This window comes from Lytechinus variegatus, chromosome 16 (assembly GCF_018143015.1).
Source record: "Lytechinus variegatus isolate NC3 chromosome 16, Lvar_3.0, whole genome shotgun sequence".
NCBI lineage: Eukaryota > Metazoa > Echinodermata > Echinoidea > Temnopleuroida > Toxopneustidae > Lytechinus > Lytechinus variegatus.
The window spans coordinates 30,618,375-30,632,278 of NC_054755.1; the positions used below are offsets into that span (position 1 = coordinate 30,618,375).

Genomic DNA, 13,904 nt, shown 5'->3' on the forward strand with positions numbered 1-13,904 from the left:
TATTGAGTAAAATTATGCTCGGTGTAGAGTTTTTTATTATTCATCCACCATTATCTCTCGCAATACTGAAGATCATGATTCGTGTTGATTAGATACAATTAACAGTGTATTCAACTAATCTTTAATATTCTTACAAAAATCATATATTTTTTACCTCAAACTGAGTACAATACAGGTAGGCCATATGAAACATAATTAAAAGCATTCTTCAAAACAAAACAAAAATCATTCGTATACATTGACATTGATATAATCAGGTAACAGTGTCATACATCCATTTTTACTTCAAAATAACCATGATAACGGGAAGCAATTTGTTTCCAAAAGTTACCAATAAGATGCCAGAAACAACAGAGTACCGATGTGTGACGTCAACAATCTCCACTTTTTGCATATCAGCGGTTTTTATACCATATTTTAGTAGAGCACGATGAAAAGCCCCCACAACCCAAATTTGGTGAAAATCGGTCCAATGGGGGCCTGAGATATGACGTCATGAATACATAATTAGCCCCATTAAAGTCAATGTATTATTGGCCTGGTTCCTGAACATTTAGAGCCATGCCAACAATACACTGACTTCAATGGCCCGTATTCTGAAGTCGGGTTTAACTCAAACTCAGGTTTAAAGTTGTGGTTTAAGTATGGAAAGCCAATTGCTACATAAATCACTAATAGTAAAGATATCATAATCAGCTCATTCGGCTCTCAAATCATTTATAATTGTCTAGGAAGTATAAATAGATGATTGTCTTCACCATCGATGAATCAGGAAAGAGCACAGTGAAAAATTAGAAACATACAACTTAATAAAAATTTTGTCACTTTTGGCTTCCCATAATTTTAGCACAGAGTTAGACCATGGTCTAAGTTAAACCTGACTTCAGAATACGGGCCAATGAGGCTAATTATGTTTTCATGGGGTCCCCATGGACCGATTCCCACTAAATTATAGTGGGGATATTTTCATCATGCTCTACCAAAATATGCTATCAAAAATGCTGAAATGCTTAAACCCTTTTTGTGACGTCATCGCTTACGTACTCTTTCATTATAAAAATGAATCGAGATTCAGAAACACAATGTTGACCAATACATAATGATGAAAAGAAAGAAATGGGAAAAACATATATTCATATACATTCATTTTCAATGATAGAATTACTTTTTTTTCAAAAGAACCAATAATTTAAATCCAGAGATGGCGCCAGGCTGTGTATTTTTATGGGAGTGAATAACTATCTATTTAGCTTTTTTTTTAAATTTAATTCCAGGGGTATAGAGAGTATCACGACGTAACGATCTAAACCTCTCTTTGTTACTCTCTTCTGTCTTCTCTAGGCCCTCCTTTGTTAATTTACATTTTCATTTCCTTTTCACTACTCAAGATTTTATAGGGCGATCGCTGCCTGCCCCCCCCCCCCCCCCCGTAGCACCGCTAATGTTTACAAACTTAATATCTCAAAATGAATATCATAGTTGTTGGTTAAGAATTGAGTAACCAAAGGCCAAACTCTTTCAGCTTCTTTTTCTTTCCATCATGACGCCCAAGATGGTTCCCGTGAGCAACATAAACCTCATTTTTATGAAGCGCGAGCCATGCCCTATCAAAGTAGTGCTTGCCAGTCGGGAATTTTTCAAAGCTCATCCTTTTGATCGGAATATCCGGAAAGAGGGGCAGAACTTTCGTCAAAGCAACCTGATCCGACTCCAATGTCCTTCCCCGTTGATTTTCCAATCGCTTGACCCATTCCTTAACCATGACAATAACATCAGAGTTTGACTTCATGTACATGAAACAGGGACATGGTATGTGGTTTTCGTAACCTTGCGCAAGCCACATGTCGTAGAGGGCGTACTCCCCAAGGATCAGATCGAGCGGGTTCTTGATCCAGACCGTGTCAACATCCACCAGCAACACGTCATGACCTTGCTCTAGCAAGGTCCTGATATACACGGTCCTGCGACGAATCAGTTCCTGGTACATCATGACAGGACCGTACCGCCGGGTGAAGTTGAAGGCATACTGCTTCTGATAAAGCACCCGGAATTCCCTGTTGGCTCTGATACTGAAATACTTGTAGGTGTCCTTGTCTTCTGCCACCACAGTAACGTTGTAGCGGATTCCCAGACGTCGGAGACTCTCCAGCCAGTTCTCAGCGATGTCAACAAACTCTGCATTCACTGATGTAAGTATCACAAACTTGTTGTGTACAGGCGATGTATCAACTTTCATCGTTGAATCGGCCTTATCTAGTGTTGGTCGTTTTTGTATCTGAGAATCGACGATGTCCTTGAACTTCTGAAGATTATGACCAGCCAACGCATTGCCATTTCCATCTTGAACGCGCTGGCTACGACCATGGCCAGCTGCGTTTTGAATGAGAAGTTGGTAATTGCCTATAGAGGGCGGGCTATTTTTCCCATCGTCTGACTGGAATGGACCTGCCAGTAAAGAAGACAAAGTTAGAGAGTGTGAGTGTAAGAAAGAGAGAGAAAGGGAGGGGGAGAGAGAGAAACCTGTTCAAAGGACCAACGATCCCTAAGACTAAAATGTTGAAGGGCCTATACAACTAAGTCCATGCATTAAGCATACGACTTTTACTTCATTTTGAAGACCCGGGCAAAAAAAAAAATGGGTTCTCCAGGAGGAAATATAACACGGTCGACAATAGATATGATGGCATTGGAATGGGTCGACATTCTTTCCTCGAAAATCTAGCAAGGAAAAAAAATATTATCAACTCTAAAGACGGTTGAATGGGAATGATCCTTCTTATGTGTTTGCGCCCTCTGTATATTCCGAATCGACAATCCCATATTTGCTGTACCTCTTACAACAAAAGCCTAAGCTTCCTTTCTTGTTTTCCCAAGTGATTGTTGATAGAGTTGACATAGCATTTGCATTCTGTTTGAGAAAGGAGGAGTCTTCATTCTTTTCTCAGATTCATTTTCTTCTAGTACTGTGGAAAGTGATAAAAGATTCGATTTTTTTTATTTTTACTGAAAGTTATGGACCAACCGAAGAGTGAGTTATTGAGTCAAGTTGAGGGCTCTTTCACATCATAAGTACGCACATTTCGAAGAAAACTTTATCGAGTAATACAATATCAAAAATTGTCAATACCTTTTTACATTTCTCATATTTTCTTTTGCAATGTTTTATTGCATTTACTCACATTCTTACATAAGCCTGTTGAAATCATTAGAAACTGCGGATAAAGAAATATAGGTAATCATTACAATGGCGGGAACAATATTACATGTCATTACGCCAAAGGATTGGAAAAGGAAATTAAGATACATGATATAAATATCGCAAAGGAAATACTACAATGATTAAGATTTACTAAAAGTTCATTTTTTCAGCGGTATTGTAAATTATCAGACTGTTCCACTTTATTACTGGTAATGATCAATTCAATGGCGAAGCTGAATTAAACAGCAATATGGCATATTATCGAAATTATTTTTCATTAAAAAAAATGAGCGGAGGGGTTTCGTCTTATACTTTTAAGGTGAAACATTTGAATCATTGTTATGAATATGAATCGGCGATCTGATGATTTCCTCTTTCATTATCTTTTTAGTTGAATTGCAATTTCCAACCCCTGGATGATGAAATAGGCTTTATAATTGTCAAATTACTTATCTGTTGGTATATATGATTGTGTTCGATCAAACATAATTGTCAAAAATTTTGATGATTCTAACCAATAATTTTGTGAACTGAGCATTATCATGATTTTGGGGGAATTGACGGACATTCATCAACATTCTAACAATATTGATCATTTTAACTTTTCCTTTTCAAAAATTAATGAGCTTCATTTATTTCGATTGTCTTATTACAAGCATTGAAAGCAGTATATGCGAGGAGGGGCTACCGAACACCCCCTTTTACTACCGAACACCACCTTTTGCTTTTTCAAAAATGAAAAGGTAAAAAGGATGTGGAGAAAAAAGAAAGATTTTGAAAAAGCAATTTTCTTCGACCTATTCCAGTTAATTTTTTTCCCGACGTTGCCCCTCACCACTTGAGATATCCCGATTCTGCCCCTTTTTGTATAAAAAAAATATTTAATGGAATAATAAAATATTTGGGGTATGATGTTACATCACCATTTTTTTTTACACATTCATTGTGATGTCATAACTTTTTCACTGAAATAATGCATAAGTTAAGACCAAATAACTTTAGCACAAACACCTCGTTTTCCCCCAATATAAATCGAACCTGACATTACCTGGAGTTATTCTTGATTGACTCATGTATGTTATCGTCCCGATGATGACCACCGAGACGAGGACCTGGACGATCAGCAGGATGCAGAACTGAGAAGAAACTGATAATTCAACCTTCGGCATCGTACTCGTTGTCGTTGTCGAAGTGGAGGCAGAATCCAATTTTTTTAAAGAGATGCTGTTTCTTATGCTTACACAGGCAGGCAAACAAATCAAATGCACATACGATTGATCGTGGTGTTATCAGTTTTCTGGCTGTAGAGGGGCTCACTCATTCGTATTTCGAAATTTGACGGTGTTGACGATGAGGATGATGATGACGACAGTACGACATAACTGCTACGGCGGCAAAGGCGGTGCCGAATGATGATTGCGACGACGATGTGTCGGTGATGCTGACCATTCGAGAGTGGAGTGATGATACAGATAAGTTGCAGTCAATGAATCATTGCCATCAAGATCCAATAAAATTATTGTATATACATTCTGGGACAAGATGGAATTAGAAATGAAGGTAATAAATCTTGACCAGTGATAACATTGTTAGTAACCATTTGTAGTCCGTGGAGCAGACAGCCTTGCATCTGGCGAGATTCGGCAAAAAGCTATACACAGGACAGCTCCGTTGACCATTTTCCTTTCTTATAAATTTAAGATATTATATTTGATAGGTAGGCCTAATGGCTTTCTGAACACATTTCGTATTTTCTGCTTCCCATATTTTACCAATAATTCCTTATAACTCCAGAAACAACGTGATAAAAGCACTACCTTATATCAACCACACACATGTGATGTAAGTGAATGAACTCAATTAGTATTTTTGCTTCATAAAACTTCCTTCTGCCCTGATGAAATCTCTTACTATAGCCTTATGTAAGGCGCATCTTGCAATCTTTTCCAAGTTTCCAAAGATAGAAAATATTTTCCTGCGATCGAATTATCATAATTCAACGGATTTAAAACATGAATTTTATTTCATTCAGCTACCATAGATTCAAACTCTTAAAATATTTTTGACAATTGTGTATCATACTTTCATTGGAAGCAAAAAAAAATTAATGAAAGATAGCAGTTTGGTTGGAAACTAATGTTTACTTTTCCGCCTCAGAGTCAACTTTCATTCATGGACAGACGAGCCTTCGTTTCTTTGCTCAAGACTCGCACCGATTACATAATACTCGTTTTCCAAACGACGCGCATAGATCCACACAGTGCAGTTCAAACACTCAAAAAGAACCAATGGTTCTCAATGGTTAAAACAATTAAATGTGTTTTTTGTCAAAACCTTTTGAGCAAACTTTTTTTCCCTTTCTCATAAAGAATGCAAAGCCCCTTTTCACTTGTATTTAAGTGGTTGATAAACTTCCAACCTTTTTGTTTGGTCTAATTTGCATAAAATTCTGTAAACATATAGATATATAAGGATAGTCCTATACCAGGCCTCTTAACAAAGTCTGTTCTCACAAAGGGGCGTGGCTGGTATTGAACTCCAGATTACAGAGGACTAGTGAATAACATACAATAAATACATTCATATCAATACCATACAATAAATTTAAATTCATAAGAGGAACTAAAAAGAAAATAGATAAAATAATTACTTACAAGCTAAACAATAACATTTAACCAAAGGGAAGCAGAGTGTGGGTATATGAACTAAAAAGAAATATTCTGTCTGAGAGTAAAAAGAACGCTCATAGCATGTTTCTATTTGTTAGCTCTACTAACCAAATGCTTTTTGTTTAATGTAACGTTTCATGCAAATGTATTTGATAGCACTAGGATTTGTTAACAAAATCAATTCAATTCAAATCGTTTTTTTTTTCAAACATCATTTTTTTCTCTCTCTTTCTTCAAATCTGACGTAAAAGTAAAGAGAACTCGCCTATGTCATTTTAAACCGACCCGTTTATGTTATACCCACGGCGCCACCACCCCTGCCATCTTAACCACCCCATCCAATCACAACACCATGTGACTTGCAGTATAGTATATTGAACCAAAAATTTTGAGGGGACCAAATATAGCGTATGACGCAAAATTTATAAAAAGCTGCGAGCGAGTGAAACAAACGAACAAACTAACATCTTGACCTTTTAATACAAATAAACTCTGATTTTTAGAAGAACTTTTACATCATATTTTTCATCCAAAAATGATATCGTTTTCACCCATTTTTATTTTCCTTTACTTTCTCAACCCTCCCCTTTTTTTGGGGGGGGGGGAGTCCATGGCCCAAGCCCCACTTTGTACACCATGTGACTGCGTGATATAGCTATCTATTTCACAACCTGGGATCATCAATCAGACAATGGAATGCAGACTGGTGTCACGTGACAAAACTGGCATCATCGGTGTCATCTTGGAAATAGCCCTTCCCTTTATTATCTGGGTCAGCATATACATGAGCTATATTCACACCGAATATACCGGTGACACTGAAACAACATTCTCCATGCTCTGTGGCCATCATTGCGAGAAACCTCGACATTCGGATATGAAACTCACAGCAGATTCAAAGCGAATTTAAGTAATCACAGAGAGCGATCATTTTGAGTGAAAGGTTTTTAATGGCAAAATATTGCCATCACTGGCGGAAGGCCGCGGCGAACTGGAAGGAGGCATTTAACTCCAGCCCCCCCCCCCAAAAAAAAAAAAAAAATCCTTCGGCAATAAAAATAAAGGAGAAAAGAAAAGGAAAGAGAAATTGTGAGATATTATATTATTTACCTAGTATTATGTAAAATCTATCGCAAAATTTGATATTCACTGCTGAAAGTCAAAATCTTAGCTCTTTTGCGACTTATTTTAGAATTTTTCCTCATACGCCATGTTGACCGGTGTCAAAATGTTTGGCTCATTGCGCCACTTGCATGTTACGTCATAATAATTACCGTCCTCGTTCTGTATGTAAGGGACCGGTATGTTTGTAAAACTGGTCGCACACAACTAATTCCATTCAAGCATTTCGTTCTACACGGGGCTCAATCCACATCCAAAATAATAAAATACAACAAATTTGTTTTTTTTTATGTTTGGAGTAGCATCAAAACCAGGGACGGGTCCAAGATTTTCCAAAAGAGGGGGCACATTTGGAAAAGCCAAAAAAAAAGTTCTTCACTTTTAAAGGGGGTAGGCACACTTGTGTTTTAACGGCATTTTTACATTACATAATTCAATTATGCCTCTCAGAAGGGGGGGAGGAGGTGCACGAGCTGGCTGTGCCCCCCCCCCTCTAGTGATCACTAAATTGGAAATATAACTTATGTGAACGGGGACCGGCACCCCGGTGTAATCTTCTGTTTCTGTCCATCTTCATTCATTAGATATTACTTTATATCCACCGTCAATGATAGGGCATGTATCATATAATGAAATTTACCATGACATCCATTCCCTCCCCTTTCATGTTGCGTGCATGCAATTATTAATCGCTCTACAATGTGTTGTTTATACATTTAATTCACAACGGAATGGAAAATTACAAATTTCATATTCATTAATTTTGTAGTTCTTAAAAAAAGGGGTGAAAACTCATGAGAGTCGTGAACATTATATGTGATGATGAAAATTAATATGAAATGTCAGTAATGTTGAGCAAACAACGCACATGACACCAGATGCATTTTAACCCCGTGTAATTTGTTTAATAATCAAAATATTCTTTCGCATGACTAATTCTAGGCTGAAATTTTTAAATAAGACCACACTGCAAAAACGCCGGTGTTAATTCAACACCAGCCTAGAATCTATATCGTTCCACACATACCAGCAGAGAGGTATTGAAACAACACCGGTTTGGCGTTAGCCTAACTACACTTTGGCATTTAATCAACACCAATTAGTGTTATACCAATAACGGTTTAATTCTTAACTGGTGTTGTTTTAACACCTCTCTGGTGTGGACTGATATAGATACCAGACTGGTGTTTATTAACACCGGTGTTTTTGCAGTGCACTTTATGTAGTATTTATCCGTGCATCCAACCGCTTATCTTCATCCGCCTTGCTCGTCATCAGACAACTACAAGGAACATTATATGGGTCATTCTTCAGAAGACGCCCACCCCACCCTGAATAGTATAATAAACCAGGGATAGCATCAGCATCGGCACGATCGAAGGGGGGGGGGGCGGGGATGACACGGTATTCCGACGGAGGGGGCAGGGGAACCTATAAAGGTGATCATTTTTATTAAAGAAATATTTAAAATCGTGGTATTATCATACAGGCAGTTGCGTCAACCAAGACACCATTATGATACTCTTCTGTCCTCTCTCTCCCCCATGCGATTTTTCTTTTTAAATTTTCCTTCCTCATGGGTTGTTAAAATTATACGAGCAGTAATTCACACCCCCCCCCCTTAGCTACCCCATCCCCTGTCTCTGCCGCCATCAGTGACCTGCATCATTCACTATCCCCGGCCTTTCGGTGGCATCAATGAGCTTTCCTTGAATGGACTTTCAAAATACAGCACCATCTTACTATCTTCTTCATATTTTCTCTGATCAGATACAGTGGCATACTCAAAATATTTTCCGCATCTTTTACACGCAATCTAACCTGAAGAAGCATTTGGATGTTTCATAAAACTGTTCGGAACGTTACTCATGAATTTACGTACGATTGGATCATGTTCTTAGGTAGAAAGTCAAGTACACGTGGATATATCAGGTAGCACAAGAAAGGGTCATCAGCACTAGCGTACCTACGGGGGGGGGGGGCAGGGGGTAGTCTGCCCCTGACTAGTCACAACCCATGCAGGAGACGCATCCCTCCCCCTGACGAGCTTAAAGACCTTTTTTTTGCTTGTCATTTTTTTCTGTAACGAAATACTATATTTGTGGTTGAAGACCTTTTTTAATTTTTTTTTGCTTGTCAAATTTTTGGGCGTACGAATTTGCCCCACCCTGCCCCCTGTGAAAAATCCTAGGTACGCCACTTGTCACCAGTCGTTCATAAAGTAATCCATAACTTACGAATAGCTTTTTAAAACACCCGCCCCGTATACAACTCCATCTCCTTAGCTCCACTTGTTATCAATCCTCCTGTCTTTCCGGATACAAACACCTTCTCACCTAGGCATCTTAATCGTCCGTAGCCGGATCTGTTACTTGGCATTATCATTTTAATAACTCCTAGCTGTATTCTAGTGGTGTAATATTTGGAATCACCCTTATCCCTCAATACTTGATTTTTATATACTTCTTGGGATAAAGCTGTATCTCTAGTTACCATGGCAAACGATTGGAAAACGAATTACGTCGATAAAATCCTTATGGCGTCCGGAAATTTAACACACGCGGCTTTAGTCGGATTAGATGGCGCAATTTGGGCAGCCTCGGATGACTTTAAGGTAGGTTTGTCGAGTTTTATCAACGTACGTCACATTCACAGAGTAATAATTATCGTCGTTAAATTATTGTGAACCATTTTTTCCCCATTTATTGTACAGTTATGTGTTTGTTTCATAAATCCAAAGATATGATTGCACAGTTAGTTTAATTCCAAATGTTATTAATGTTCATGATAGAAATGGCATACATTACATGTTGATCCATCATGTCCATGGTTAAGCCGAAAATAACTCAAACAAAGGCAAAAGATATTGAACTTTCGTTAAGACTATATAATCCAATATTTATTCTATACTTTCCACGAGGCATGCATATACAAAGCAATTAATATAAAATAGAAAAGAAGTTGGTCTCCTACATGTTTCAATGGAGCACTGGTATTTCCCTTTTTTAAAGCAATCGTATTATATTTTTGATTGATAAAAAGTGGTTTATTCTGCAATGATAATAATTTTCTTCAAAAATTTTTTTTTTGACACTTGGCCGGAACTTTATACACATGCATGCAAAATAGTAATTGAATATAGGTCTTAATATTCTTCATCCATATTTATATATGTTTTACTCTCTCGCTTCGCTCTTTTGATTTGCCAAAGAAGTGAAACGTTGCCAAAATTAAGGCTTTCAATACTAAATTGCCCAATTCGTTTGCTTGTCCCCCACCCACTTGATTTTTAAGGCTACGTGTTTTTTTTTTTGGGGGGGTCGTGTTTTTATTTCATTAAAACCCTCAGATTTTAACACACATTGATTCTTTTATACACAAATTTAGTTCCCCCTTTTTTCCTTTCAATGATTTTTTATTTTCATAACTTCATATACATATAACAAACATAAGCATTATACATATTATATACAAAATGAAATAAAATACAAAACAAAGCAAAATGAAAAAAAGGGAACATTCAGGATTGAATGGTTATGATCCCTGAAATACCCCAGAGATAGTTCCCCCTGAGATTGTTTTTTAACATGTATTGAGTAAAATCTTTGTTGTAATAATATTACTGGACATTATGAAAATGAAATAAAAGGTGACATCCCCTTAGGGCTTTTAGGCCCTATTTATTGTTATTATTTCTTCTTCTCTTCTTCTTCTTTTTCCTCTTATTCTTCTTTTCTCTTCTTTTTTTAAAAATGTCCCTTTCTTCTCATTTCCTTCCCGACTCCCCTCACACCTGTCATTGGCTCTCGCATGCTATCTCTCTCGACATTCCATCGATCGCCCCCTCCTACCCCCCCCCCCCGCCCCTACGCAGATTAGCAGCGGTGAAGCTGGATTCCTTATTCGAGGGTTGTCCACCGCCGAGTCCCTGCGAGAAAACGGTGTTCTCATTGGCGGTGTGAAGTACGTGCTTCTCCGGGCAGAGGACAGCTGTGTCTTGGCGCGGAAAGAGGGAACAGGGGTATGCGTTGGCAAGAGCAGCACAGGTATGCTGGAATTTTAAGGATCTGATAAGGGCGCCATGGGGGCTGAGGGTGGGGGGGGGGCTGAGTTGAAGTTGGAAAGGGGATCTAGCCCTAATCCCCTACCCTACTTCAACCCGTTTTTTTTTTTTGGGGGGGGGTGGGTCACAGCAACTAGATGATGGGTAGCATCCGCGAGAAAATAAATAGCGGGAAAAGTGTTTTTTTACGGGGAGGTTCGGAACGCGAATAGAGTGTCCAGAGCTTAAATGCCTCCACCAGTCCTCCCCTGGAACATTTTTTGAATCTCCCGTCCTCTCTCGAATCAGGGAATGAAAATGTTATGTTTTTTATTTGAACAGATGAAAGTCGATCCACAGGGAAGGCGAGAAAATGAAATCTAGCGATTTAGTAACTTCTCATAAACTTAATCGGGGAAACTTTTTTAAAAATGAAGGAAAAAACATGAAAGATATGAAATTCATTGGGATTGAAGCTAAAAGGACAACTCATAAAAATTTCTTTCATATAATAATGTGATTTTTTTTCTTCATAATTTGGGTTCTGTAATTTTAACAGTGGTAACATTCCACCCCTTATTAATGTTCATGTTTTTAGCAATGTACTCATACTCGGTATTCATCATTACACCCCCCCCCCCCTTTCGCCCCCATCTCTCCCACCCCCTTCGCCCCTGTAAACATTATTTTCTTTCTACAGCCCTCGTCATTGGAGTATATGGAAAGGATCATGTACCCGGAAAAGCCAATACAACCGTACAGGACCTGGCGCAGTATTTAGTTGGTCAGGGCATCTAGGATTTGCCCATTTTTTCTGAAGCAACACAAGGACTTATTATCATATTTTGTTGGCAATAATGCCTAATTTACCATTCATATCTATTATTTTGTATCTATATGGGAACTATGAATCATATAATCCATATAACACCGATGAATGAAAGTTTATTCTCCCGAAAACACCGTATCGCGAAGAACGGAAATGGCGAGGGGGTGATGCATTAAAGTGGAATGATCCATATTAGCTTCGTTGATTGGTTGAAAGTTTTTCAAGACTGCTCCACTATTGCTTGGAGGGATGCAGAACAAGCTTCGGAGGCGTGTCAGCGGCGTATGTTGTATAAAAACCTCCGGTATCGGAACAGTCGTGATGTTACTCGACCATTTATAGAGGTGGATTAAATAAGCTTATTATATCCATCTCTTTGCACTCTATAATCCCAATCTCATCTTCATTTTTTGGGGCAAAACGTTGTTTAACGATTGCCAGATTGTAAAGTTCTTAAAAATCGAAACTGTTTTCCTGCAATATCTGGCCAAATATCAGGACACAATATTGCTTTGATAAATAATTCGTCATGCACACGTTATCTAGATTTCATTCTCTGATAAAAAAATTTGATTATCCTTTCAACTTCAATCATTTTCGGTGTATACTGAAACTGGCGGCATCGCACATCACTATCAATGGCTACACAACACATGCACGTAATTCTTTGGAAAGGGGGATGTGCATAAATTAATCTGTTTTTCATCGGACTGGCGTACAGATTGGGCTGGCTCTCTTCGTATGCTCTCAACTTTGTAGAATTTTTTTTGCCCCATATGCCATTCTGCCCCCTCAAAATGTTGGCTCATTATGATACTCGCTCGTTGTGACTCCATTCTTGAATGCTTCTAAAATACAACAATAAGCTGCTAAAAGCTGTCTTTAAACAACAAAGTAGCATTCATTCTCCAATTATTGCGTAATATCAAGGAATTTGCAATCAATCTTCAATACCCATAACATACTAAATGAAATAAATAACAACCTTAGCTGCATCAACAGAACAGTAGTAGTATAGTAGCAGCAGCATCGGCAGTAGTATAGGTGTAGTATTAGTCCCGGTATTAGTAGGGGAGGAAAAGTAATATTAAGTTGTAGTAGTGGTGGTAGTAGTAGTAGTAGTAGTAGTAGTAGTAGTAGTAGTAGTAGTAGTAGTAGTAGTAGTAGTAGTAGTAGTAGTAGTATGATGGTGGGCCCCAAGTCGGCGCACCTAACAATCTGAGTTAAGATTTAACATGAATTTCTTCTTATTTCACAAAATATTTTGGTTAATAGTGTTCCTTATATTATTCAGAGTAAGTGTAATGAAAGAAAATATAGGATTTTCTTGAAAAACATCGGGCAGTCATTTTCAGATTAAAAAAAAAATGGTACCCCATGTCTGCGCACTCATTCACTTTGCACACGATTTGGGTATTTTGGTGACAATGGCTGCATTTTGGGGCCGTCACATGGAATACCCTGATTCATTATTTTTCCACCATTTTGAGTCGGATTTTTTTATGAATACCTGTCTATGTATTGCATGTGTAAAATTCATGCTCGTTCCGTATCTTCTTTTACTAGAATCGATATACGCGGGTGCACAGACTTGGGACACCGCGCAGACATGGGGGAACTGACCATAGTAATAATAGTAGTATAGTAGCAGCAGCAGGATGAGTCGTAGAAGTATAAGTAGTACTAGTAGTAGTAGTAGTAGTTGTAGTAGTAGTAGTAGTATTAGTAGAAGTTGTAGTAGTAGTATAGTATTAGAAGTAGAAGTAGTAGTAGTAGTAGTAGTAGTAGCAGTAGTAGTATAGTAGTAGTAGTAGTAGTAGTAGCAGCAGCAGCAGCAACAGCTTGGTGCACTTGGGGGTACCACCCCCCCCCTAAAAAAGGGTGAAATATATTATTTCTAAATATCATGTAAAATTCTATCACAAAATTTTTCCTCGCATGCTTCTCTCTTTCGCAGCTTTTTATAAATTTTGGCCCCTAATTTTTTTTTCTCATTACGCCAATGTGTTGTACAAGTAGTCGTAATCATATTATATTGAATAC

At 38.0% G+C, this 13,904-nt stretch overlaps 2 protein-coding genes across 2 annotated transcripts; one reads left to right on the forward strand and one right to left on the reverse strand.

Annotated features, from left to right (window-relative positions):
- Positions 1–997: 997 nt before the first annotated feature.
- LOC121429873 (UDP-D-xylose:L-fucose alpha-1,3-D-xylosyltransferase MGP4-like) lies at positions 998–5,036 on the reverse strand. The gene is made up of 2 exons (XM_041627127.1): positions 4,248–5,036; positions 998–2,445 (listed from the first exon to the last, which is right to left on the reverse strand). The coding sequence occupies exons 1-2, from the start codon at positions 4,366–4,368 to the stop codon at positions 1,487–1,489; spliced, it is 1,080 nt and encodes a 359-aa protein (XP_041483061.1). The 5' UTR covers positions 4,369–5,036; the 3' UTR covers positions 998–1,486.
- A 4,225-nt stretch (positions 5,037–9,261) lies between these two features.
- LOC121430140 (profilin-2-like) lies at positions 9,262–13,025 on the forward strand. The gene is made up of 3 exons (XM_041627419.1): positions 9,262–9,604; positions 10,865–11,036; positions 11,733–13,025. Exons 1-3 carry the CDS (start codon positions 9,485–9,487, stop codon positions 11,828–11,830), a joined length of 390 nt encoding a protein of 129 aa, XP_041483353.1. The 5' UTR covers positions 9,262–9,484; the 3' UTR covers positions 11,831–13,025.
- Positions 13,026–13,904: the final 879 nt, after the last annotated feature.

Coding starts and splice junctions, on each gene's coding strand:
- LOC121429873 (XM_041627127.1), bottom strand. CDS start 4,368: ATGCCGAAGGTTGAATTATCAGTTTCTTCTCAGTTCTGCATCCTGCTG. Junction 2,446..4,247: donor TCAATCAAGAATAACTCCAG/GTAATGTCAGGT, acceptor CTTTACTGGCAG/GTCCATTCCAGTCAGACGAT.
- LOC121430140 (XM_041627419.1), top strand. CDS start 9,485: ATGGCAAACGATTGGAAAACGAATTACGTCGATAAAATCCTTATGGCG. Junction 9,605..10,864: donor CAGCCTCGGATGACTTTAAG/GTAGGTTTGTCG, acceptor GCCCCTACGCAG/ATTAGCAGCGGTGAAGCTGG. Junction 11,037..11,732: donor CGTTGGCAAGAGCAGCACAG/GTATGCTGGAAT, acceptor TTCTTTCTACAG/CCCTCGTCATTGGAGTATAT.